Source organism: Brassica napus, chromosome A6, assembly GCF_020379485.1.
Source record: "Brassica napus cultivar Da-Ae chromosome A6, Da-Ae, whole genome shotgun sequence".
Classification (NCBI taxonomy): Eukaryota; Viridiplantae; Streptophyta; class Magnoliopsida; order Brassicales; family Brassicaceae; genus Brassica; species Brassica napus.
In genome coordinates, this window is record NC_063439.1 from 15,697,016 (window position 1) to 15,723,036 (window position 26,021).

General features: G+C 41.6%; 1 protein-coding gene across 1 annotated transcript; it reads left to right on the forward strand.

The window, feature by feature from the left end:
* The first annotated feature begins 346 nt into the window (after positions 1–346).
* On the forward strand, positions 347–4,152 carry LOC106361514 (putative NAC domain-containing protein 61). The gene is made up of 3 exons (XM_013801266.3): positions 347–643; positions 1,217–1,503; positions 3,678–4,152. Exons 1-3 carry the CDS (start codon positions 484–486, stop codon positions 4,074–4,076), a joined length of 846 nt encoding a protein of 281 aa, XP_013656720.1. The 5' UTR covers positions 347–483; the 3' UTR covers positions 4,077–4,152.
* The last annotated feature ends 21,869 nt before the right edge of the window (positions 4,153–26,021 follow it).

Below are 26,021 nucleotides of genomic sequence, written 5' to 3' on the forward strand. Positions count from 1 at the left end.
CAGTAGTTATATGAATGGACACAAAAAAAGGAAATGATACGGAAATTTCAAAATGGGTCCGGGACTCCTGGTCGGGATCCCGTCCCAGAATAATTAGGTATTTAGTCGGAAACTAGTAAGAAGAAACCTTGACTGATTCAATGATATGGTATGTGGCTTACAAAAAGCAGTCACTGTTCCATAAGAATTGACTAGCCTAGAATTGACATAAACGGTACCACAGAATGGGCCCGCGCTCAGTTCCCAAACAAAGTATGAAAAGACAAATAGTAATAAATGAAAGAAAAGCCTTTTTTCAAAAACAAAAATAAATAAATAAAGAAAACTAAAGTGGAAACGCGTAAAAAAATTTCCTATTTCACTCAGAAAACCCGATCTCTACTTCGAAATACTAGCACTTGCACCTATTTAAACTCATAGTGAGCCCATGAAGTTTTCACACAGAAGCCAAAGTTTTGTAAACATACACAAAAAGAAACTAAAATGGTCGAAGAGCTTCCTCCTGTAGGGTTTCGCTTCTATCCGACGGAAGTGGAGCTGATTTCGTTCTACTTAAGAATCCAGCTTGACGGAGGACATGCTACCATTTACAGCCTCATACCCATCCTGGATGTGTTTAACGTTGAGCCTACTCAGCTTCCAAGTACGTATGCAAACATCATTAGCTATATATGATCTTGATGATAATAATGAATCCTGGTCCGTAGTTTAACTTATATATGGCCAAAAGAGGATATTATACCGATACGTCTCATAGTAGAGTTTTACTTCTTTTTTTTGCATTTGTGATCATATTGTGATTGTATGCACAATATCTAGGGTTTAAATGTTTGTTTGCGTTTTTTTTTTGTTTAAAAATGTTTGTTTGCGTTTATGTGTTTTTTTTTTCTCTAAACATTTTATATGTAAAAAAGTTGTCAGAAAATCTCAAATCTATAGTTCCGCATTTTTATTTTCTATTAAATATTTAGGGATAGTGTAAACGCAAACGCCAAACATAAATTGTATGTTCCTATTTTCGTTTGTGTTTAGATTGTTTAACATGCTAAAGATATTGAGTTCACTTATAGAAAGTACTCACAAACGTGAATGCAAAAGAACAAAAAAAAAAAAAATCTACATAACTAAATTGGTTTTAGTCTGACCGTAAACGGAAACACACATAAACTGAGGCCTAACGCTGGAGACTTGTGTTCTACTGGCTATTTATTTGTAGATCTTGCGGGAGAGAGGTGGCAAGGAGACAGAGAACAATGGCTTTTCTTCGTGCCAAGACAAGAGAGAGAAGCTAGAGGAGGTAGACCGAGCAGGACCACTAATTCAGGATACTGGAAAGCAACTGGTTCACCGGGGCCTGTGTTCTCACCGGATAATCGAGTGATCGGAGTTAAGAAGACGATGGTTTTTTACATGGGGAAAGCACCTAAGGGGAGAAAGACAAAGTGGAAGATGAATGAATATAAAGCAATAGACGAAACAGCCAGCGTATCTACCATCCCGAAGGTACGTAACCACTTGTAATTTGAACACATTTATCACATACGGTATTCCAAAATATACATATATAACTTATGTCTCACACCTTTAGGACAAACATATGAAGTGTATAACTAACCGAATAAGCTTTAAGAAAATTATTACAGCAGAAAAATATGAATACAAAAATATGAATGCAAACTACAATTTGGTTCTTTCCTGAGCTAAATAGTGATATGTTTTATACATATAATCCGTTTTAACTTGTTATAGTGTTTTCAGAAGTGATTCAAAGAAAAAGTGTGCGGTTGATTTTTTAAGAAAAAAATACATGTTTGTTATAGTATTTGACATTAATTATACAGTCTATGTTTGGCGTAAAGTGTGTTTACATCGTACATTCTTTTTCTATAAATTATAATATTATATTCATAGAATTTGTGATGCAATGCCTTTTGTGATTAGTGTTTAGGTCTAAAAGTCTTTCGAGATCCATGCGGTTATAAAAAAAAAATTGCCAAAACGAAGCAAATATTTAACATAGTTGTCCTTTTGGTATAATACGATCATTAAGTTATCCTTTTTGTATAATTTTTTCAAAATCCTAAAAATAACTTTTGATTCATCAAATTAATCAAATAAATACATTTTAAAAGTATTTAAACATTAAAACGAATTAAAATAAATAAATAAATAAATAAAAATATATACTTATATAATTTTAAGTCAACATTTTAGAATATATTAATAATATATTTAACGTTTTCTTATATTAATATGAAAAATTGATATAAGCAATTGAATTCAAAATAATTATATAAATAAGTACATTAATAAAAAGAAATGAATATGTTAATAAAAATCTAATTAACATAAAGATCACACAAAAAGTTTTTAATATATTTTTTTATAAATTGTAAATTTAAATTTGCAAACAGATATTTCCAAAATTTTGACTAAATTATTTAGTCAATATTCAACAATTTTTAGTGTATGTTAACTATTTTATAAATTATTTAAATATCTTAAATTTTTATTAAATATTTTAAATGTGTAATCATATTTGATAAATAATTTTATACTTTAAACAGTTATAATAAGTAACACTTATATACTAATATTTTTACGATACTTATATACTTAAATCCAACTATTAATTTTAATATATAATGTTAATTAAAAATAAAATATTCTCATGCATAGACAATAACATTTATATATTCCCGTGATATACACAACTGAATTTCAAATAATTCTATAAATAAATATATTAATAAAAATAAATATGCATATATAATTTTTGTTGATATATGTTTGTAAATATATAAAAAAGTTGGATATATATATGTACATATATATAAAAAATAAAAAATATATTTTTGTAACGTTTTAGGAAAGCACGGAGATTACAAATATATTTAGAATATTTTTGTGGCCAAATATACATGTTTTAGGAAGTTAGAATATTTTAAATATTTTTAGAATATTTTTCTAACTGAAATTTCCTAATTTTTTGCAAAAATCAGATTGTCTTATTCGTAGAACGAAAACAATAATTTCATAAGCAGATTCTACCTCATATAGCCGTCAGAGTAATGTCTATATTTCACATTCTGGGAGTAGTAGAATACGTAATAAAAGTAGAAGCTGCATTCGACAGAAAAGTAGTTTCTTTACAATTAGTAGAATTCACATTCTCCCTATTTAGAATTTTAAGTAAAAGTAGATTGTTCATTTAAAAATAGTAGACTAACTTGTTTAGTCTAGAATTCACTTTCACCTAACTCATTTTCCGTAGAAGATGAATTCTACTTTTTAGTAGAACGTAATTTTAAAAAATTTAATTTATCAAGTTTTTCAACCAAAAAAATGAGTTTGTACATATTGGTGTTTTATCAATTGTTTCTATTTTTACAAATTTTTTTATTTATAAAACTATTTATTTCATTAATTTTTTTGAATTGAAAAGGGCAAAAGAGAGAAAAAGTGGACAAAAAAGTTTTTATACTAAAGGGACAACCATGCTGAATTTTTATTATGTTTTGGCAATTTTCCCAAAAAAGAATTACATTCATAGAATTTTACCCTAAGGTTAATCGCTAGTATCTAAAATGCTGCACACTTACGAAAAAGAAAAGTCGATTTTTTTCATGAGAAAAGGTTTTACGTGATTCTTTTTTGTTCTTTTTTATTCAAACTAGTTGAGGCACGAATTCAGTGTCTGTCGAATCTACTTAAAATCTGGAAGCTCGAGAGCTTTTGATAGACGTCCAACGGAAGGTTCTGGGACAGAGACAAAGCTTCCTAGCAATGGAATTGAGACATCATCTCACAACGCAAGACCAATTTCAATAGAAACTACACAAAGCAACTCAGAGATGATTGCTGGGATATCAAAACTCCTAGAGAGAAAGCTTCCTAACAATAGAGCTGAGAGATCATCATGTGCCACAATATCAACCTCATCGGAAACTTCATATTCAGGGGGTGAAGACCAAGTTCAGTTACCCGTGAATGTTACTACTACGCAAAGAATTTCAGATATGATTGATGGGCTATCACAACCATTTTGGGAATGGGAACAACTAAATTGGTCATAAACCTGTTAAATTGCCTCTTTACTATTATTCTCTGATCTCATTTTTTTTAATTGACATAATTTCTAAAGTTTTCATATATGCATCCCTTTTTGTGCTAAACAATCTTGGGCTTCTTTCAAAAATAATTCAAAACTTGTGGTTAAACAAAAAAGTAACCTTACTTAACCTTACTTTTTTGAATTTTTATTTGCTCAATTCACCTTAAAAGTTCAAGTTATTTACAAAAATACCATTTTTTTAAAAAAATAATTACTTTACTCAATCATTTTCATCTTTCTCTTTTATTTACAACATTGTCATTGTCATCAATACACCAACTACCATGAACAACCAATTTCAAAATATACATCTAAAATCGACATCTACATCTTCGTATCCTCATTTCTTACACAGACAAACAATTTCTCTTTCACTTTCGCTCTCATTTCATTCCAAAATCTCAACTATTTGATTTCAAATTTATAAGCTTATTGGAGTTACTCAAGTTCATGATTCTTGATTAAGAATTAGTGGGTAAATTTCATAAAGAATTTATATGTGTTTGTAGAAACTAAACATGTCACCGGTCTCTAAGAATGATATTTGAAAATTCCAAATCCATTTCACGAAGAAGACTAGAAGTCTTCTTAGTCAATGCATAGGTTAGTTTTAAAATGGACTATTTTGTATTTTTTCATAGATGACTTCTCTAAAAGTCATATGCATTTTCTTTGTAACATGAAGAAATCGAGTAGATATCTCGAGAAGTCTTTTCTGATAAGTAGCTTAGTTTGGCAATTGATCGATGTCAGAAATTTTCTTTTTCCAAAGAAGACTTCAATACTTTTGGAGAAATCTTCTTACAGTCACATAAATCTCTCTGAAGTCCAACAATAAGTCTGTGTAAGTTAGTTTTGCAATTGACAATAATAAGTAATAAAACATTTATTATTAAATTTAAAGAATTAGAAGACTTCTCAAGAAGTCTTCTTTAATTTTGTTTAAATATTCTGGTCAAAACTTTGGTTTTAAAAGAAAACTTATATAGAAGTCTTCCCATAGAAGACATTTCTATATAAGTATTTTCTTATAAAGTCAAACATAGTCAATTGCAATACTAATCTACGCAAACTTTTTGCAACACTTTGGTGACTTCACGTAAGAAGATTTTTTAGAAGTCATATATTGGAAGATCTTGCAAGGAAAAGTCAAATTTCAACAAAATTTCAATCAATTGCAAAACTAACATAATTATCAGATAAGACTTTTCAATTAAAAAGAGAAAAAATACGGTTAATTTATAATAAATAAGTGATATATTTATTGATATGTGGAAGAAATGTCGAACCACTACAAAAATGACAAACTTCAAGAACTACTTACTGTTTATACATTTTCTTCACAAAATTGTATTACTTCACTAGTAAAAATCTTACGCATAGTCACGACACAGCCACTTACAAACCATGGCAATGTAAGCCAAAAACCGTGGCTTTTTGATAAGAAGCCACGATTCTATGTCTGAGAAAATACCATGGCTATAGCTTTGTGGGAAAGAAAAACCATGGCTTTGCATGGCTTTTTAGCCACGTTTTAACCACTATCGTTTCGTGGCTATTTTAGCCACGGTTTGATATTTTTATCGTGGGTAGACTCAGCCACGATAAAAGGCACTATTTTTTGCATGGCATTCTTTAGCCACGGTACGGGTTAGTGTAGTGGCTACTTTAGCCACAGTATTGTCATGGCTTGTCTTAACCTTGTTTTCTAGTGGCTAATGCTCTAGCCATTATTTTTTCTTAAATTGTTTTCATTCTGATTGCCAATAAAACTAAATCAGTTACTAATTCAATCCTAAAACACAATTTAAAACATAACAGAAATGATATTAATAAAGAGTTGGTTTACAAAAGCTAAACATAAGAAAATTAATATCAAACAAGAGGATTCAGTCTTAAGAACAAAAGGAAGAGAGTTTTAAGGATGGTACATAAGTCAAAAGATGCTAAACATGCTGTGGGAACCGAAATTCGCACTGTCGATTTCCGTTTAAATAAGGAAACTAGGAAAACCCTAATTTCCCAGAGGACCCGGATATCTGCTAATTACCACACGTCAAGCAATCAGAACACGAGAATAACAGCGATAAAAATAAGAACTCGAAAAAAAGAGCAAAGAAGATCTTATTCCGAATCTGCGTATGAGCGTTTACAACAAGGTATAAGCCTGAGCTCGAGAGCTGTCGGCGAGATTCCTAGTTCTAGCAATCCTAAGATAGCTAAACCTAATTGAGTCGCAGCTCGAAATAACAAAAACGGAAAATTGCCTAAATTGCTCTAAGTGCTAAGTTTGCTCTGAAAAAGTTCTCCCTTATGCTCCTCGCCTAGGACTCCTTATATACTAGCTCCAAGGTCGGTTTACATTTTTACTCTTCTGCCCTTAAGCCGTCATAGCGTAAAAATGGAGATATTCCATTTTCCCGATCTTCACAATTATCTTCAAAACTTCCGTATTTATCCGCGGAAACTTGACATTTATCCTTCCTTGTGGGCCAAGCGTAAACCGTGCTGCGGTTTACGGGCTTTGGGTTAGAAAATCGTAGGATGGGCCTCGAGTCGTGTTTTAGGTCCCTTTGGGCCGTCTTTCGACTCGAGACGTTTACTACGAATTTTCCGCGGTTTCTCATCCGCGAAGTTTGATCGATGAGTTGGAATAGCGGAAAACGTGGACTGAGCTTGCTACGGTCTTCGGGAGATAGCGTTCGAAGATTTGACGAGAATGCATGGATTGATGTCTGTCGATGTCCGGAAGAGTTCAATCGCTACACAGCGACCGAAATTCGGCTCGAGCCCGGTCGCTACGTAGCGACCGAGCTTCGGCTTGAGCTCGTAGCGACCGAGCTTCGGCTTGAGCTCGGTCGCTACGTAGCGACCGAGCGGGACGATCGCTCGGTTGCTACGTAGCGACCGAGCGGGATGAACGCTCGGTCGCTACGTAGCGACCGAGCTTTGGCTCGAGCTCGGTCGCTACGTAGCGACCGAGCGGGACGATCGCTCGGTCGCTACGTAGCGACCAAGCTTGGCCGAGCTCTTTCGCTACGTAGCGACCGAGCGGGACGATCGCTCGGTCGCTACGTAGCGACCGAGCTTTGGATCGAGCTCGGTCGCTATGTAGCGACCGAGCGGGACGATCGCTCGGTCGCTACGTAGCGACCAAGCTTTGGCTCGAGCTCGGTCGCTACGTAGCGACCGAACGGGACGGACGCTCGGTCGCTACGTAGCGACCAAGCTTGGCTCGAGTTTGGTTGCTGTATAGCGACCGGACGGCGTGTATGCGTGGTGATCGAGCTTGGTTTGTTCGGTTTGAACCTCAAAGGATACTTCTTCGTAAAAACTCCGTATTGGTTATATTTTACGAAATTTACGAAAGTTGTATCCTTCTTTTTACTATCTCTTTCGGAAATACGATCTCCGAGGATTTTCGGGTGGTAATTCCGTCGCGACCGTTTTTGACCCCAACAGTTAGCCCCCCAGCCCGTTAGGATCATGCACCGCAGGATCCTAGCGTGCGGTTAGGCATATTTGGTAAGTTAGGCGTAATGGATGGAATTAATATCCGAAAGTCCGAGCTTGAATAGTAAATCCTCATGCCTATAAGAAGGGAGGTAACTTGGTTCACAATTTTTTCACTTTCTTGTCTAAGATCTTTCTTAAGAAAAACTTCTTTTCTCTCCACCTTTTTCCTCTATTTTCTCAAGAGAAGTGTAAAGATGTCGAGCAAGAAAAATGTTGCGAAAAAAGGATCTTCGTCCGCGAGTGCTTATGAAGAGCTCATTGTTCCGAAGATGGAGTTCGTGCCTCACTCGGTACATCCTGCCGAGAACGAGGCATGGTGGGTTGCTCATTATGGCTCGTTGACCCCTCCCAAGGAGAAGTCGTTCCCGGTTCTGATCCATCGTGGAGTCGAGAAAGGGGATGCAAGCAGGAGTACCGACGAGTTTCTCGCGATCATGCGATCGTTCTACCATATCCCGGATGCTGTGGAGTTCCGGGTTCCCCGCCGCGGGGAATGTGCTAACAGCCCCCCCGGAGTGTTACTTCACTTGCTACGAGGCGTTCGTAGTGCGTTGTCGCCTATGGTTCCCAATACCCGAAATTCTCGTCCGAGTGTTGGACCGTTTCGAAGTTGCGATAAGCCAGTTGACTCCCCTCGCCATTCAGCATCTCATTGGGATCCTGATCCTAAGCTACGAGCATGGCCTTTCCCTTTCCGTAGATCATTATGAAGCGCTTTTGAGGATTCAACTTGTCACGGATACGGATAAGCATAGGTTGGTCCCTCGGAAATTTATGTCAGTGGTTAAGAAGTTCATTTCGAACTTTAACTCGTGGAAGAAGTTTTTCTTCTTTGTCCGTTTAGACGCTGCGTCTGTCGAAGAGAGTTGCATTCCACTGTTCCGGAGGTTACCGAATGATCGTCCTTTCATCAATCCTCTTGCTCCGTTCCCTGAGGACATCATTGTGGTGAGGGATCTTCTCAGGAATGGTCCCTTCTTCTGGACTTCTTTTACGCCGAAGAGGGTTCGGAAGGCGCTAAGATTCGTGCAACCCGGTCCTGCTTTGGCTGCGGACACGGGAAGCGACTCCGAACCTGATGACCAGAATCCCGTCGAAGCTCCAAGAGCTGTGCCGGAGTCGAGCTCTTGGAAGGGAAAAGATGTCGATCTTGGCGACATAGAATTTTCGATGGATGACTCTATGCTTCCAGGATGGATCCGAACCTTGCTTACGGCGATGGGAGTGGTTCGAGCGAGGTCCCTATTCCGGATTTTGATGATTTCTTTGCTGATCTGCCACCAGGTTTCGATGCTCCTCCTCCTACGAAGGAATCGGCGAGGCCGAGAGTTGTTGCGGAAGGATCTCGCATCATCAATGCGGTTAGTTTTTTTTTTTTTAGAATTTTTTTGGCGATTGTCCCATGTATGTTTATAACACATCAATCGGTTTTGCAGGGCCTGAGCTTGCTGGGCTCGGTCATTGAGGCGGGTCATAGAGAAGCCAGGGTTTACCGCTTCAAAGGGGAGAAAGCGGAGCGGGATCTTGCCCGCGTGCAAGGCGAGATGTTGGAGCGAGAGGCGCAACTTACTCGTGATCATGCGCGGGCTATCTGCAAAGCGGAAAGGAAGGGAAAAAGAGAAATTGTCGAGGTGATGAAGACTCGTGCCTCTCAATTCCAGGTTGAGTATGGGAACCTCAAGAATGCCTTTTCCTCGGTGGGTGACCTTCGTGAGTGCCGCGGTTCGGTTGGAAGTCTTTGGAGGACGCAAGCCGATGACTACGTGTTCGAGGACGAAATGAGCTTGATGAAGAGTGGGATGAATGATCATGCCCACGCTGAGGCACTTATACCTCCGATCGACGAGCGGATTCAAGGGTTCTGGGATTCCATCCCGGTTTCCCCTGATACCGAGGAGGTTTCGACCGGGTTTCCCGATGGTGGCGAGGAAGTGGATCGTCCCGCGGATGCGTTCGGTGCTTCGTTGTCCGGGGACTTTGACTTTGGATTATGAGCGGTGGAGTAGTTTATCGAAAGAAATATGTTTGTCTTTCTGTTTTATCTGTTTTCGGCCGAGTGTGGCCTTTTGAATTAGGATTTTGCTTAGGCCTAGATGGCCGTATTTGTATTTACCGGGACTGGCCGTTGGTGGCTTTGAATCCCTTGCCGCCTTACGCGGTTTATTTATATGATGAATGTTTCGTTTCGAGTTTTCCTGAGTAAGGTCGAAGTAAATACGAGTTGTCATCTCGTATCTAGTTCTGTTTAGACGTTCAATCTGTTGGTTCGTTCGTGATTTTCGCAAAAATTTACTTATTTTTACGATTTTCGAGAACATTGAGATACGAACGGAGAGACATGGTTTAGGATCTCGTATCTTTTAGATATCATGCTTTGAGATGTTTGAGACCAGAGCGTTGGGTTTAGGGCAAGACCTAGGTTTACTTTCGGTTAAGGTTTGTGCGGTGACTAGCCGGCTATCGTTTTTCCTGTTGCGATTTCTTCCTGACTCGTACCGATTTAAAGTCCGCGATAGGTTCTCGGCTTATATGACTTGTATGGTACGAATCGAGCATCTTCTCAGAGTTAACTTGAAGTGCTAAACCAAAATTTCGGATTTTTGTTGTAGCGCGCTTTTGTCCTTGTGCTGGACGTTTTAAAGATCAAAAGAGTGATCGAATTGCGTTTGTTTAAGACGGCTAGCGTGTTCGTCGGGGCCAATCGACGAACGGGGTGTAAGTTTTTGGTGGTCGCGTTCGGACAATTTGTTAATATTATCCTCGAATTTTAACTTTTTGCAACGTCTCGCAGTTATTTCGAGGATTGTACATGTACTTTTGGGCCGGAAGGGGCCGCAGATAAGAGTCTTAACGTTTTCAGGCGTGTCCTGAAAGTTTCTTTTTTGTTTTACTGAAGCGTAAACGTTTTCGATAAAAAGGACAACGTATATTGTAGTAAAAGTTTTTGAAGTTTCTAAAAACTCGATTACAATAACGAAGATTTTTCTAAGTGGGAGTATACGAGTATACGCACCCACTCCCCCTCCCCCTTTTTAGAGAGGGGGATAGCTGAATTCGTCTTTTGACGAACTGCCTACGTACCCCTTTCGAGGATCAAGCCATCTCGTAGTTCTGTTTCATGCCGCGAGTGTTCTTACTCGGCGGTAGATGTCGCGATGTCCGCCTTGACCGTGTCGATCGTGGCTGGGTCAACGCTATTTTCCGGATGTTCCGGTTGAGTTGTAGCGTGGGCTTCGGACTTGTGTCGAGCATTGACGTCCGATGCGTTTGCGTCGGTAGACGATTTTAATTCGTCTTTTCCCGGGGTGCTTTTGGCTGAAGATCGATCTATCTTTGCGCGTTTGCCGTTTGCAGTTGCAGAAGCCGTGATTTGCCTTAACTTGTGCTCCGCGAGGAAGCATAGTCGCGACTGTTTTTGGCATCCCCAGATGGCCGCGACTCCGCTCGGCGTTGGGAAGTTGAGACCCAGGTGGTAGGTCGACGGGACTGCCTGCATGGCGTTGAGCCATGGGGTTCCCATGATCACGTTGTAGATAGCGGGATGATCGACTACCGCGAACTCGACGATTTTCGTGATCTCCTTGGCCATCACTGGCAATTGGATTGATCCGAGAGTCATCGATACTTCGCCTGAAAAACCCGTGAGCGGCTTTGGCGTCGGAATTACTTCTCCGAGTTCGATGCTCATCCGCTTGAGAGTGTCGCGGAAGATTACGTTGCCGTGCTTCCCGTGTCGACGAGTACCCTTCCGACTTCTAAATCTCGTATGACGAGATCTATGACGAGCGGGTCGCAGTGAGGCTGGTCGATACCGTCGGCTTCTTCCTCTGTGAAGGTGATCGAGCAACTTTGGCCGTCTCGAGGAGGAGACCATGTAGGCCAATTTGCACTCGACTCTGCCTTCCGTTGGTAAGCCTTGATTGCCGACATGGTATCGCTGCAGTATTGTGATCCTTCGATGATCATATTGACTCTGCGACGATTGTTATCGTTCCCTTTGTCATCCGGCCTCCTACCGCGTTAATCCCCAGGTTGGTTTCATTGAGAGGATTTTTCAGCGGGCGGATTTCTATCCGTCTTTGGAGGGCGATCAGAATCGAGGATGAGATCCTAGACGCTAGTTACTTCCTAAAGCTCTCCAGCGAGTAGCTTCGCGGCCAATCTTGCTCCCAAGACTTTGCAGTTGGTCGTGGAGTGTCCTCGGGATTGGTGGAACTCGCAGAAGGTGTTTTCGTCATACCCTTGATTGCGAGTCCATGTGTTGCCCGTGGTCCGGCCTTGATCCGAATTGATCGCATAGTTATGCGCCCCTTGGAGATCTTCCCCCTCGTGATGGACGTACTTGTCGTTACGAGAGTTTTCCTTTTTCCCTTTCGGATCCGCATCTTTCGAGGATGGTCTTGCCGCCTTATGTTTTTGCGATAAGACTTTAGTTTCTTCCTCGACTATGATGTAGTCCGTTGCTTTGTGGAGGGCGTCCTGGATAGTTCGCGGTTTGTCGAGAGTTATCCACTTTCTGAATTTCGACTTGTACCAGAGCGTCTTTCTCAGCGTGTCGATGGCCACTTTGTCGCTTATCCCGTTGACCCTGGACATTATCAGTTTGAACCGACTGATAAACTCGCGGAGGGGTTCGTCTTCCCTCTGGGAGAGACTCCAGAGATCAACATCAGAAGTTTCTCTGTCTATGAATACAAAGTACTGTTTGAGGAATTCCGATGCGAGCTGTCGAAAACTCCCGATGGTGTTGCGACGAAGGCGTGCGAACCATTCGAGCGCTGCTCCTTCAAGATTTTCGACAAACAGGCGGCAATAGCCGGCATCCTTTTCGCCGTCCTTCAGTCTTGCTCTTCCCATCGCGATGTGGAAAGCCTGAAGGTGTGCTTTTGGATCAGCCGTACCATCGTACTTCGGTACTTTGATTTTTCCCGGATCAGACACCCTCATGTCCGAAATTCGACTGGTAAAGGGGGTCTTTCGAGCTCCTTCCAACAGTCGATCGATCTCGGGGGCAGCACTAGTAGCATGATGGATTTGAGACTTTACGGCTCTCACTTCTGCCGCAGTCTTAATGATGTAGTCGCGAAGATCGCGGATATCCGATGTCTCGTCAGTAGATTTCCGAGCCTGTCGGCGTTTACTGCGAGTGAGCTCGGTTTGCCTTTCGGCCAGCTCCTCTTGTTCGTTCCAATAGGCGACTTCTTCTTCTTCCGTCATTGGTTTTTCGAACGGGGAGCCTTCCCGAGCGGATCGGCTTCTGGTCCTTCTTGGATGTATGTCGACATCCTCGTCGGTGTCGTTGGAGACATCGCTAGGATCCAGGTCAATGTGTTCGGCTTCGTGATCCTCCGAATCCTTTGCAGGGGGCGGAAGATTTTCAGGGTTCTCCTTTTCGACGGGAGATTTCTCGCTAGGGTTTTGACCGGAAGGTCGTTCCCGCGCGAGTCCTGCTCTATCGAGTGGGGTGGCGAAGTCGAGCCTCTTCCCGCGGATTTTGGTGGTTCCGCGGGGACGGATAGCTTGGGTTCTTGCCGTTAAGGTTTCAACCTGTTTGGTCAAGGTATTCACGAGCTCATCCTGTTCTTCCGACCTTTTCTCATAGGTGGCGAACATCTTTTTAAACTCCTCGAGCGTCGCGGCGTTGGCTTGCGCGTTGGCCGCGGATACGTCCGCTACTGGAGTGTGGAGATCGGTGCCGCTGCCTCCGTTAAGAGGAGTTTGCACGTTATCCGCGTCGTTAGTTGACATGTCTGATTGAGAGTGATGTGGCTTTTGCGGGTTAGATTGATCCGTACCCCCCTCCTTCTAGCGCCAAACTGTGGGAACCAAAATTCGCACTGTCGATTTTCGTTTAAATAAGGAAACTAGGAAAACCCTAATTTCCCAGAGGACCCGGATATCTGCTAATTACCACACGTCAAGCAATCAGAACACGAGAATAACAGCGATAAAAATAAGAACTCGAAAAAAGAGAGCAAAGAAGATCTTATTCCGAATCTGCGTATGAGCGTTTACAACAAGGTATAAGCCTGAGCTCGAGAGCTGTCGGCGAGATTCCTAGTTCTAGCAACCCTAAGACGGCTAAACCTAATTGAGTCGCAGCTCGAAATAACAAAAACGGAAAATTGCCTAAATTGCTCTAAGTGCTAAGTTTGCTCTGAAAAAGTTCTCCCTTATGCTCCTCGCCTAGGACTCCGTATATACTAGCTCCAAGGTCGGTTTACGTTTTTACTCTTCTGCCCTTAAGCCGTCATAGCATAAAAATGGAGATATTCCATTTTCCCGATCTTCACAATTATCTTCAAAACTTCCGTATTTATCCGCGGAAACTTGACATTTATCCTTCCTTGTGGGCCAAGCGTAAACCGTGCTGCGGTTTACGGGCTTTGGGTTAGAAAATCGTAGGATGGGCCTCGAGTCGTGTTTTAGATCCCTTTGGGCCGTCTTCCGACTCGAGACGTTTACTACGAATTTTCCGCGGTTTCTCATCCGCGAAGTTTGATCGATGAGTTGGAATAGCGGAAAACGTGGACTGAGCTTGCTACGGTCTTCGGGAGATAGCGTTCGAAGATTTGACGAGAATGCATAGATTGATGTCTGTCGATGTCCGGAAGAGTTCAATCGCTACACAGCGACCGAACTTCGGCTCGAGCCCGGTCGCTACGTAGCGACCGAGCTTCGGCTTGAGCTCGGTCGCTACGTAGCGACCAAGCTTGGCTCGGGTTTGGTTGCTGTATAGCGACCGGACGGCGTGTATGCGTGGTGATCGAGCTTGGTTTGTTCGGTTTGAACCTCAAAGGATACTTCTTCGTAAAAACTTTGTATTGGTTATATTTTACGAAATTTACGAAAGTTGTATCCTACTTTTTACTATCTCTTTCGGAAATACGATCTCCGAGAATTTTCGGGTGGTAATTCCGTCGCGACCGTTTTTGACCCCAACACATGCATCTAAAAGCCATTGGCTTGGAAAGGCTGAGAGCAGAGGGTGTTAAGCCTGAGTAGAAGGGACCTGTTGCTGAGGACTAGCTTGGGGTCGAAGTGTTTGGATGAGCTCATTGATTGCAGCCATTGTTGTTGAGACATTCTCATTTATTGTTGCCACATCCTCCTTCAGTGAACTCACATCAGCAGTCACACTTTGCAAGTTTGTCTCAATTCCACTCACATGCAACTCGAGCTCCAGGTTGCGGGAAAGAGAGGCTTGGACTCTTGCAGATGGCACATGTTCCCTATACTGGGCACTGCTGAGTCCATAGACATGCCCTCTCTTTCCCTTAGCATTCTGAGAGCAAAGGCAAAGCAGATTCAATCAAAATCAACACCACATATAACATTGTAAATAAGAGGCTTTCATTTAACTCCTAATTCCAGTTCCAGAGACAACAAAACTTTCAAGAAAAAATACTTGAGATATTTTAATTGAAACCTAAGTCTATAGAGGAAACAGATAATTAGCAGTAATAAATCCAAGTAGAACTAAACATAACAGATTAAAACAAAGCACAAGACAACAGATTGAAAACATACCTTCAGAAAAGCTTGGTTTAACAAGACACGTGAAGGAGCTGAGGTTGCTGATGGACTCTGTGGTGATCCATCAGTGTTAGAGAGATGTGTGGCTTCCATCTCAGCTTTAGTAACTAGTTCTTCAGCACGATAGTCAACAAAAGTCCCATCCTTGTTTGTGTGTGTCTTCCTTACAAGGTCTTTGTAGGATGGACGTTCACCAGTCTCAGTCGTCTGCAAAAAAGAAAAAGAAAATTAGTTAGGGAACAGGGAAAAAACTAAAGACAAGGGAAAAAATCATATTGTATTTGATTCTTGCAAAACCAACAGGTTCTGCATTGTGCTTGTGTACTCCTTTACCCATCGGGTAAGACTTGCGGCTCTTAGCAGCTTTCTTACTCTTCTTCTTGGCTTGTTCTATAGGTCAATACTCCATAAGTGTAGTCCATTCCTTCTTATTGATATACTTTGGCTGCTTGTTTTTCCTCTTCTTCGTGCTTATCGTTTCACCAATCGATGTCCATGTTTCCTTCTTCCACAAGGCATAGACCAAGTCATTAAACTGAGGCTCCCAGTAGAAATTTTGCTACAACAGGAAAACAATATAGTTAGTGGTTGTCAAAGAACCATTTTAGAGGCATATTAAGTAAGTAAATCAGTTACCACAGACGTCTGCCACCATGAATCCCTCCTTTCATCAGGGACAGACCTCCAACTCTTCCAAGGCCCCATGTAGTATCCTTGCCATGTTGCGCGGATGAAAGCACCCACTGATGGGTCGATACAGAACATAAACAGACAAGAAACATCAGAGACATCAGAGACAATCCTAAACAAATAAGAAAGCCTAAAAATCTAATGACAGTAATACAATGAGACAATTAGCTTACCATAAAGCTCCATTGAGCTTATCTGGATGGAGGTGTGGATGGGATATCCTAGCAGGAGCATTGAACATGGCATTGAGAGACATTTTCGGATAGCTATTTGAACGAGAGGATGAAGCTTGTCCGTTTGCAACCACTCCTGTGGCACCAGGTGGCATTGGAGGAGACGTAGGAGAACTCCCTGGTCCTCTTCTTGAGGTCATCTGCAGTTAACAAAAGAAAAAGTTAGTGTGTAAGTTAAATCAAAACATAATCGAACAACTCTAACACAGAGAAGAGAAACAAAATCGAAAACCTGAATCGTACAAGTGTAACACAGAGAAGAGAAACAACCCTAACAATTATGAGACAATGAAGAGAACAAACTGAGACAGTGACTAAACCGAAACCCTATATCGAACAACTCTAACACAGAGAAAAAAAGAAACCCTAATCTAACAACTATGAGACCTAGAAGCAAAAAAAACTCGAGATTTAAGCAGAGAAAAAGAAACCCTAAATCGATGCTGTTAAACTAAACAAGGAAGACTAAACCCCATAAATCAAAGAGAATAAAGATAATCTAAAGAACCCCTATTCGAAACCCTAGAACATCAAATCGAATCAAGAATCGAAGGGTTTCGGGTTCGAGTTAAAGGAAGAGAGATAGAGAGTTACCTGGAGAGATGTTAGAGGGAGAGGGGAGAATCGGAAGGCTTGGAATCGGAGACGATGAGACTTGAAATCGGAGAAGACGATATACGAGAGAGAGTTTCGAAGAGTTTGCTTCTTTTTTTTCTAAGTGTTGAGAGTGAAGGGGAAAATCGAAATTAAACCCTTCTTACGCAGCCACGAAAATACAATGGCAAACCGTGGCTTAATTTTAATAATAACCGTGAACTGAAAAACAATTGGAGCCAAAACCGAATAAATTGGAGCCAAACCATTTTGGTTACCAAAATTTCGTACTAGCCACAACCTTCCCACGACAGAACCGTGGCTAAGTCTTAATATCAACCGCCAAACGAAAAATAATTGGAGCCAAAACCGAATAAATTGGAGCCAAACCATTGGTTTTGGGAAATTTCCACATAGCCACGGTGTAGCCACGAAATTAGCGTGACTATCTTTAAAAACCCGATACCAGAAACATCTAACCCCTAAACTTTAACCCCAAACCCTTTTCCATCAGCCTTCTACCCATCTCCAAACCATTTTCCATCAATATTCAACTCATACAAAAACTATAATTCACATTTAATAATATATTTTACATCATATGATTTTTTAAAACAATATTACAACATATTTCACAACCATACAACATATTTTACAACCTTAGAACATATTTTACATCATATAAGTTTTTTAAACAATCTTACAACATATTTTACAACTTTACCTCATTAGAATATATTAGGCTACTCTGAATCACCGTCTGAATCATCATCTGCTCCATCTACCTCTGCATCGGATACATACTCATCGGTTGGAGGATTCACCGGAGCAATATCATAATCAGACACATCATCAACAACATGAGTTTCCACCCGTAATAATGAACTTTCAGCAACTTGGTCACACCTATCATCTTGCCACGCAATTAGAGCAATTTCTGACGTTTCTCGGATTCCTCGGGGAATAATTTTTGCACATGCTGACCAGTCATCGCCTGAATGTCGACGCACCTGTGGATAAGGAATAAAACATGCTTGATCACAGTTACCTGTTCATGACATAATAACATCATAGACATCAAATCTCAAAAAACAATATATATATATTTCAGCTACATGGTAATACAAAAGGATCATATTTTGCATATTGCCTGCGTGGTGAGACATCAACAAGACCAGATAAATGTCTTCTCATTCTGCGACTTTTCTGTGGTGTCAAACCATGAACCTTTAAAAACCATGACTTTCAAGCCAACATCACTGTGATACTCCACCATCATGATCTCCTGTATGAGGCCATAGTAGTCTATATCATTGGTTCCAGGGACACAAACACCATAATGTTGAGTTTTCCTATTTTGATCGTGGTTATGAGTGTGAAAAATGTATCCACGTGTGTGATATATTGGCCAGGACCTATAACTACGCCTAGGACCTTGTACAAAATCCAACATCCACATAGGAAATGTGTAAAACTGAGTTGCTTCATTAATCTGCAATACAATAACATTATTGTGAATTAGAAGTTCAATTATAAAAATCGTGGAACTCGATAATATTAATACAATAAAACTCACATAGTCTCTGCAGCACTCAGCAAACTTTGTATCTTTCGCTTTCTGCATTGCAGTTAGAGTAATATCAGGAACGCTGATCTAGGAGACTAGTGAGCATTATCAACCCGTGCCTAGGGCTTAGCTAGAAGCATTGATCGATATTGTCTTCTTACAATCGATCGATATTTGCGAAAGGTGTATCGATCAATATCCATATAGGATCATCGATGGACACTTTCGTGTGATCAAAAGACGACAGTTGAGATCCAAGATCTAGTTAGTTAACCAGTGAAACATTGCCATTGCTGATCACTGTGATTAAGGAGTTGAGCTCTAATATATCATGCATGCAACTGTTAGGCATCTATAGGATAATAATCTCCAACACCTGAATAGAAACCATGTATCAAATATCTTCCAATAAGTTACACCCCCAATCATCTTGTTAGTCGAGCAATAGACTTGCTCAATTAGGATTGCTATTTACTTTAAAACCCATAAAACAAAAAACACCTAGAATTAATAACCTTACAAGATTTAATAGGTTCTCTAGCTCCTTGTGGATTTGATCCCTAAGTACTGCAACTGAACCTCTTATTTGAGAGAGTAATTCAGTCCTCAGGGTAATTTGAGTGGTATCACATTTCGATTCTGTCTACCAGTGAGACTCCGGAGAACGTGAGGCATGGGTACTGCAGGGCTTACATGTCGCATTTCAACGGCTGCGGCTTATCATTCCCTCTTCCTCGTTTCATTCTCGAGGCACTCGCCGAGTTGGGAATGGCTTTTACCCAGATGTGCCCTAATTTCTTTCGTCATTATTTGACCTTGTGGATTCATGCTAGAGAAGAGGGTCTCAAGTTCGACTTGGAGGAGTTGAAGCAGTTGTGTATTATCAAGAAAAATCAAGGCTTTCTGGGAAAGATGCTTCTCTCTCCTCGCCCTGGTCGTACTACTGTCGACGGTATTCCTAACCACGATGATCGATGGAGAGAAAAGTTTCGTATTTAAGGTGGATGCGGTGTCGGTCTGAGATTTCGATTTCGACCGGATTCCTCAGGAATGGTCCGATGAGATAGGCGCGTTTTACTTTACCGTTCTTCAACTATTTGTTATTTGCTATTTGCTTTTGAAAATAGTTGTTTTCTTTTCTTAGATCTTTTTGGGAGTGCCCCGATGTCCCCTGAACTTCAAGGGATGATCGAGGTGCTGCGCCGTGACCGTCTCTATGGCTAGCTTTTAATGCGGAACGTATCCGAGTGACCTACTCCCTCCCTTCTGGTCAGAATCCCACTACCCCCGTTGGACTGGCGGCTCCGGTTCGTCCGAGAAAAATCCGAGAAAGCAAGAGTGAGTTTATTGTTATTATTTTTGTCGCTATTGGATCTCAGTGTCCTCATTCATATGTTTCTTCAGGAGTGAGGGACTCAGAGGAGCCCGATGCTTCTTCCGAGGTCGACCCACTAGCGGGGGTTCGAAAGACTCCTCGTGGACCGATTCTTCGTTCGAGGCTGCAGGGGCGGTCTACTGGGATGATGGTCGACCCGTTGTCAATCGCTATTCCGGCTGCTGAAGATCAAGTGGCTCCAGAAGCTTTGGCTGGTTCTATCGGAGATCGACCTCAAAGAACTCGGAAATTCGATCTGTCGGCTCACCGAGCTCAGCGTCAAGTATTCAAGAGCGTAGTTTCTGCGAGCTTGAGCTCGTCTGTTCCAGGGATTCCTTCGCAGGGGCGAGTTTCTGGAGAGGGTACTTCTAGGATGATTCCTGCCCAAGCGGCCTTGGAGGTTGAGGGGAAGTCTACTTTGGCATTTTCCTATGATAAGGAGGTTCCGATCCTCGAGGATCCCGAACGGATTGTATCCATTTGGCGCAAGCTAAGACCAAGGAACTGCGAGCTTCTTCGCTAGATAAGATGGTCGAGCGCGACGCATACATTAGGGTGGCGGTTGCGAATGCTAGGATAAGCTGGTTTTCGTCGTGTCTCTGGTTTTTATGATTTTTAACCAAGGTTTTGTTTTGCCTTAGGCTACGGTGGCGAGTAACGAATATGCTGCTCTGATGGAGATGCGTTTGTACGACTTTCTGAACACGGAGGAGGTCGGGAAGCACTTGCTCACGATTCAGCGGCTTTGAGCTGATTTGGAGGCAATGCAAGTAAGAGATCAGTTACGTACCAAGGAGATCGAGGAAATAAAAGGCAAGTTACTTCTTGCTGATAAAGAGAAGTTTGGCCTCGAGGGGGATCTCATGTCGATGCGGGAGAAATGCAAGAGAGAAATCAACGGTCGCGAGGTGGCGGTTCGTAGGGCATGTCGTCTAGCTAGACGAGCCCTTATTCAAGAGTACGACACTATCTTAGGTTTGGTAAGGGCCAAGTTTCTCAAGAAGAAAGAAGAAACGGCCGCAGAGATCCGCTTGCAAGAGGTGAGAGCTCGCATCGAGGCTTTGTCGGAGAACAAAGAAGGAGGTTTTGAGATAGATGAGGAGCTGGCGCGTCTTAAAGATAAGGAGATCGAGTTCAATATTGACTATGGTGCAGCCGTGGTGTCTGACCCTTCCCTTGATTGTATTGATCTTCCTCAGACGTAGAGATGTCAAAGGAAGGCTTGGCCCGCGGGATAGGCCCGTTTAAACCTGTGGCGGAGCGGGCTTGGGCCTAAGATCTGTTATCCCGCAATGTTGCGGGCCTCGCGGGAATAGACCTGCGCGGGATGGGCTCTGTGCGGGATGGGCCGAAGAAGACCGCGGTTAACCCTAATGTCCCGCAGCTTCTTCTCTCTTCATTTGATCGGCCACCTGAAAAACAAAAGAGAGAGAGAGCGAGAGTGAAAGAGGAGTCGCCGCCGCACGAAATGGAGCTCCGACCATGGTTTCTTCTTCGATGATGCTTCCTGTCTACCCTTCGCCTTCTATCTCTTTGAGTGAAGCTTCGTGGAAACATAACAAGAAGTTTGCGAAGTAACTCTCCATTGAAGAAGAAGATCCAGCTCCGGTCATGGTTTCTTCATCGACGGTGCTCCTGCGCTCTCCTGCGGTCCATGCATGTACGTCTTCTTCTCTTTTTTTCAAGTTTCCACCTTTTGTTTCTCTTAGATTTCATCATCAAAAAAGACTTTTGTTTCTATTCTGATGTTAATAACTCTGTTCCGGTTAGTGCGCTTGTTTACCTTTTTCATCTTTAGAATTTGAAACACGTGATTGTTTGATCGTGTGAGATTTGTGAGATGAATCACCAAAGTATATGGTTTCTGTATAATTTTACCAGACAATGAATATTTTATTCAGTCACTGCTTGTCTTAACTCGATTCAGTTTGTTCTTGTATTTGTGTTCAGTCTCTGATTAGTGTTTTGTTTTTGAAAATTGCAAGTGTATGCTTTTTTAATCTAAAATCAAGTCTCTTATATGTTTTTTGTTGATGTAGATGGAGAAGGAGGCGGATGGTAATCACTGTTAAAGCTGGTGTAGGCTCAAAACGATATAAGCACACCAGCTTGTTCATTGATAACCAGCCGCCTCCTTGTTGAAGAGAAGAAGATACAAGATCCAACTGAACATGTATGGTCTTACTTTATTTTGTCCCTGCTTGTCGAATCATATTGATAACCAGCCGCTTATAATTTTCTTCTTTACACGTCTTTTTTTTTGTTTGTTTTCTGTCTTGAAGGATTGGATTTATCACAAGGAGAACAAGAGTCCGTTGAGCAGCTGCTCCAGTAGTTACCAGCTTCGTCCAATGTAGGTGCTTTAATGACCTCAGGTTAGTAAGTTGTCTATAGAACACAGTCGAGATTAGATGGCTTTGCATAGGTTATCGAATCACTGACTTGTTTAGAGAAAGAGTGTCGTTGATATTGTTGTGGTGAATGAAGCACAAGTTGTAATAGAAAAAAAATACAGAACAAGATGAATATATGTAAAACTTTGTTAAGCTCCAATAGTAGATGGGTCATGTGTTCATATATCATTCATTATGTGCACTTAGGTATGTAGTGGTCACTGGAGCAGCCTGCAGCGTCGAGAAACGTCATGCTGCACTCCTTTCGCGTCCAGCCCGCGGGACGGCTTGTAAGGGACTGTGCAATTAGGCGGTACGGGACTGGGCCGGCTTTCTCTAGACCGCAGCCCGCGCGGGACGGGACCGCCTGGACCCGCGAGATGCTGAGCCCGCGGCGGGTCGGGACGGGACGGGACGGTTCAACCTGTTTGACATTCCTACTCAGACGTCTGAGGACTCGATTAACCAGGCTGTATGATAGGATGATTATCTGTTTTGTCTGTTTGTATAATATATATTTTTTTTATGTTTTTGTGCTGTCGTTGAAAACATATATATATTTTCAATGGATTATTGGGTAGGTACCTTTTATAATCAATTTGGTGTTTAATGATTTGTGTTCTATCCTTTGTGAGTGTTTTTGAGTAAAGAGCAGAAACTGATCAGGGATCTGGTTTGTGGGCCTTTATAAGACCAAAGGATGTAATTGTTAGTTTGGGATGCACTTGAGGTCGTGTTTCCTACATAAAAGTGTGAGAATGGTTTGGTTGTTTGGGCTGCGCTCGATTTCGAGCTGCCTACGTACCACTTGTGAGGGATCAAGCCTATTTGTAGTTCTATATTTCGTTTTACTGAGTTGTGAACCTCGGTAGCCTCCCAGTTCTATACTATTTGTAGTATTTCTTTAAGTTGTATGCGTTCCAGGGTCTCATTTCGGGGCCGCCAGTTTTGTATTTCTCTAGCTCAAAGAATCCAGCTCGGATCTTTTTGGTTACTTTGTACAGTCCCTCCCACCTTGTTCCTAATTTTCCTGCTTTTGGCTTCTTTGTTCCGTCGAATACTTTCCGAAGGACTAGGTCACCGACGGAAAAGGCACGGTTTCTCACATTAGACTGATAGTAACGTGATGCGCCTTGTTGGTAATTATGTACGTGTATTGCCGCTTTTCTCGTCGCTCTTCGATCATGTCTAGTTTATCGATCAGCAGTTCTTCATTGAGCTTGGTGTTTTCTGGGCACAACCTGCGTCGTTGGCTTGGGACCTCGATTTCTGCTGGGATTACGGCCTCGACTCCGTAAGATAGTGAGAATGGAGTTTCTTGGGTTGCCATGTGAGGGGTCGTTGGACAAGCCTAGAGAACGTTGTGCAGTACTTCGCTTCACCTTTCTTTTTTGAGATCGAGTCTTTTCTTGAGGTTGTTCATTATGGTTTTGTTTGAGGCTTCGGAATGTCCATTACACTTTGGGTATCGGGGGCTTGCGGCCTTAATCTTGATTTTCCATATGTTTCAGAATTCCATGAATATTTTCGAGATGAATTGTGGTCTGTTGTCAATTACTATTTTGTATGGTAAACCATGCCGACATATAACGTTTTTCCAAATGAAGTTTGTTACCGTGGCAGCGGTGATCTTTGGGTACGCCTCGGCTTCGATCCACTTGGTAAAGTAATCTGTTAGTACTAGAAGGAATCACAGCTGAGCCGGTCCCGAAGATACAAGGGTCCTACTATATCCTTGGACCATTTCATGAAAGGGTACAGAGATGATATCGTGGATAGTTTCTGTGTTGGTTGGTGTATCCTCAGCGCGTGTTGTTGACATTTATTGTTTGATATCACTCAAATTACCCTAAGGAGTGATTTATACTGTTGGGGTCGAAAATGGTTACGACGAAGTTAACGTCCAAATCTCCGCAAAATACAAGTATGTCTTTCCGCAACAAACCGTGCTCGGTCAAGAAAACATCACAACGTATGTTCCCAAGATAAAGCTTCGTTCAAATTCTATTTAGATCAAATATAAGTCATCGGAAACATACCCAAACCAGCTACATATAGGTTCGAGTATGAAGATTGGAACATAGACAAACCAAGCTCGGTCATTACGCAACTACCGCAAATGCACGCTGTCCGGTCGCTATGTAGCGACCGAGCGTCCATCCCGCTCGGTCGCTACGTAGCGACTGAGCTCGAGCCAAGCTTGGTCGCTATGTAGCGACCGAGCGTGCGCTCTGTTCGGTCGCTACGTAGCGACCGAGCTCTTGCGAAACGTCGATACGACACTAGTCCATACATTCTTGTCTACCCTTCGATGATATCTCCCGAAGACCGTAGCGAACCATTTCATGTTTTCCGCCATTCTAAGTCATCGATCAAACTTTGCGGTAAAAACACGGAAAGTTTGTTCTTTATCGAAAGAAGTCGTAATAAACGCTTCGAGTCAAAAGACAGCCCAAAGGGACCTAAGACATGACTCGAGGCCCAACTTACGATTTCTTAACCAACGGCCCGTAAGCCGCATGACGGTTTACGCTTGGTTCGCAAGGAAAGATAAATGTCAAGTTTCCGCGGATAAATACGAAATTTTGAAGATAATTACGAAGATTGGAAAAAATGGAATATCTCCATTTTTATGCTATGACGGCTTAAGGGCAGAAGAGGAAAAGCGTAAACCGACCTAGAAGCGAGTATATAAGGAGTCTTAGGCAAGCGGCATGGAGAGAGACTTTTTCAGAGAAAACTTAGCACTTAGAGCGATTTAGGCATATTTTTCGTTTTTGTTATTTCGAGCTGCGACTCAATTAGGTTTAGCCGTCTTAGGGTTGCTAGAACTAGGAATCTCGCCGACAGCTCTCGAGCCCAGGCTTATACCTTGTTGTAACGCTCAAACACAGATTCGGAATAAGATCTATTTTGCTCTCTCTTTTCGATTTCTTATTTTTCTCGTCTTTATATCGTCTTCTGATTGCTTGGCGTGTGGTGTTAACAGATCTCCGGGACCTCTGGGAAATTAGAGTTTTCCTAGTTTCCTAATTTAAACGGTAATCGACAGTGTGAATTTCGGTTCTCACATATACTCTCTCAAATAAGAGGTCGAGTTGTAGTACTTAGGGATCGAATTCACGTGGAGCTAGGGAACCAAATAAATCTAACAGATTGATTAAGCTAGGTTGATTTAATGATTAAAGGTAAAGTTGCAAGTTTGTGAGCAAGGCAATTTCTCAGCTGATTGATTGAGGTTTGATGGAGGGATGGTTGCTAGATCTAGGGTTTCTATTCAGGAAATCAAGATTATAACCCTACAGATGCCTAACAAGTTGTATGCATGATATTATAGAGCTCAACACTTATAAACAACTAATTAGGCTTTCGCTTTCTAGGTTTATCTACAGATGCCTAACAAGTTGTATGCCGATCGATGATTCTATAGGAATATCGATCGATGATTCTGTAGGAATATCGATCGATGATTCTATAGGAATATCGATCGATACACCTGTTGAAACGTCGACCGATTATTTGATTAGAATATCGATCAACGCTTTTGGTCAAGCGTAATGCACGGGTTGAATGTTCTCACTAAGCTTCCTAGATCTGCTCTTGTCTTACTTTATCAATCTTAGCTCAGTAGAATGGATTCATGTGAGATGCAAGCTATCGCTTCTGTCTACAACTCCGAGGGAAAGTTCTAGGCTCCGAGGGCAAGTTCTAGGTAGCTAATCTAGAAACATGCATTAATGACAATCCTAAAGATGAATATCACAACTTAGCAATCTATATTTGGGGCTAATCCCTCGTAACCTATTTGATCCCTAAACCTAATAGGTGCATCTATTCAAGCATGAAGTTTGTCACATAAATCATATATGAATAGATATAAACAGCAATAAAATAGATATAAAAACCCAAGGAGTTCCAGGAGGACTCTAAAGAAGTTTCTCCTTTCTCTCCTAATCTAGAACAAGAATAAAAGAAAGCTTAGATAGCGTAGCCGTCAACAATG

Excerpts from the sequence above, each read along its gene's own strand:
- LOC106361514 (XM_013801266.3), top strand. The coding sequence starts at position 484 with ATGGTCGAAGAGCTTCCTCCTGTAGGGTTTCGCTTCTATCCGACGGAA. Across the intron at positions 644-1,216 it reads TGAGCCTACTCAGCTTCCAA|ATCTTGCGGGAGAGAGGTGG; the intron begins GTACGTATGCAA and ends ATTTATTTGTAG. Across the intron at positions 1,504-3,677 it reads GCGTATCTACCATCCCGAAG|TTGAGGCACGAATTCAGTGT; the intron begins GTACGTAACCAC and ends TATTCAAACTAG.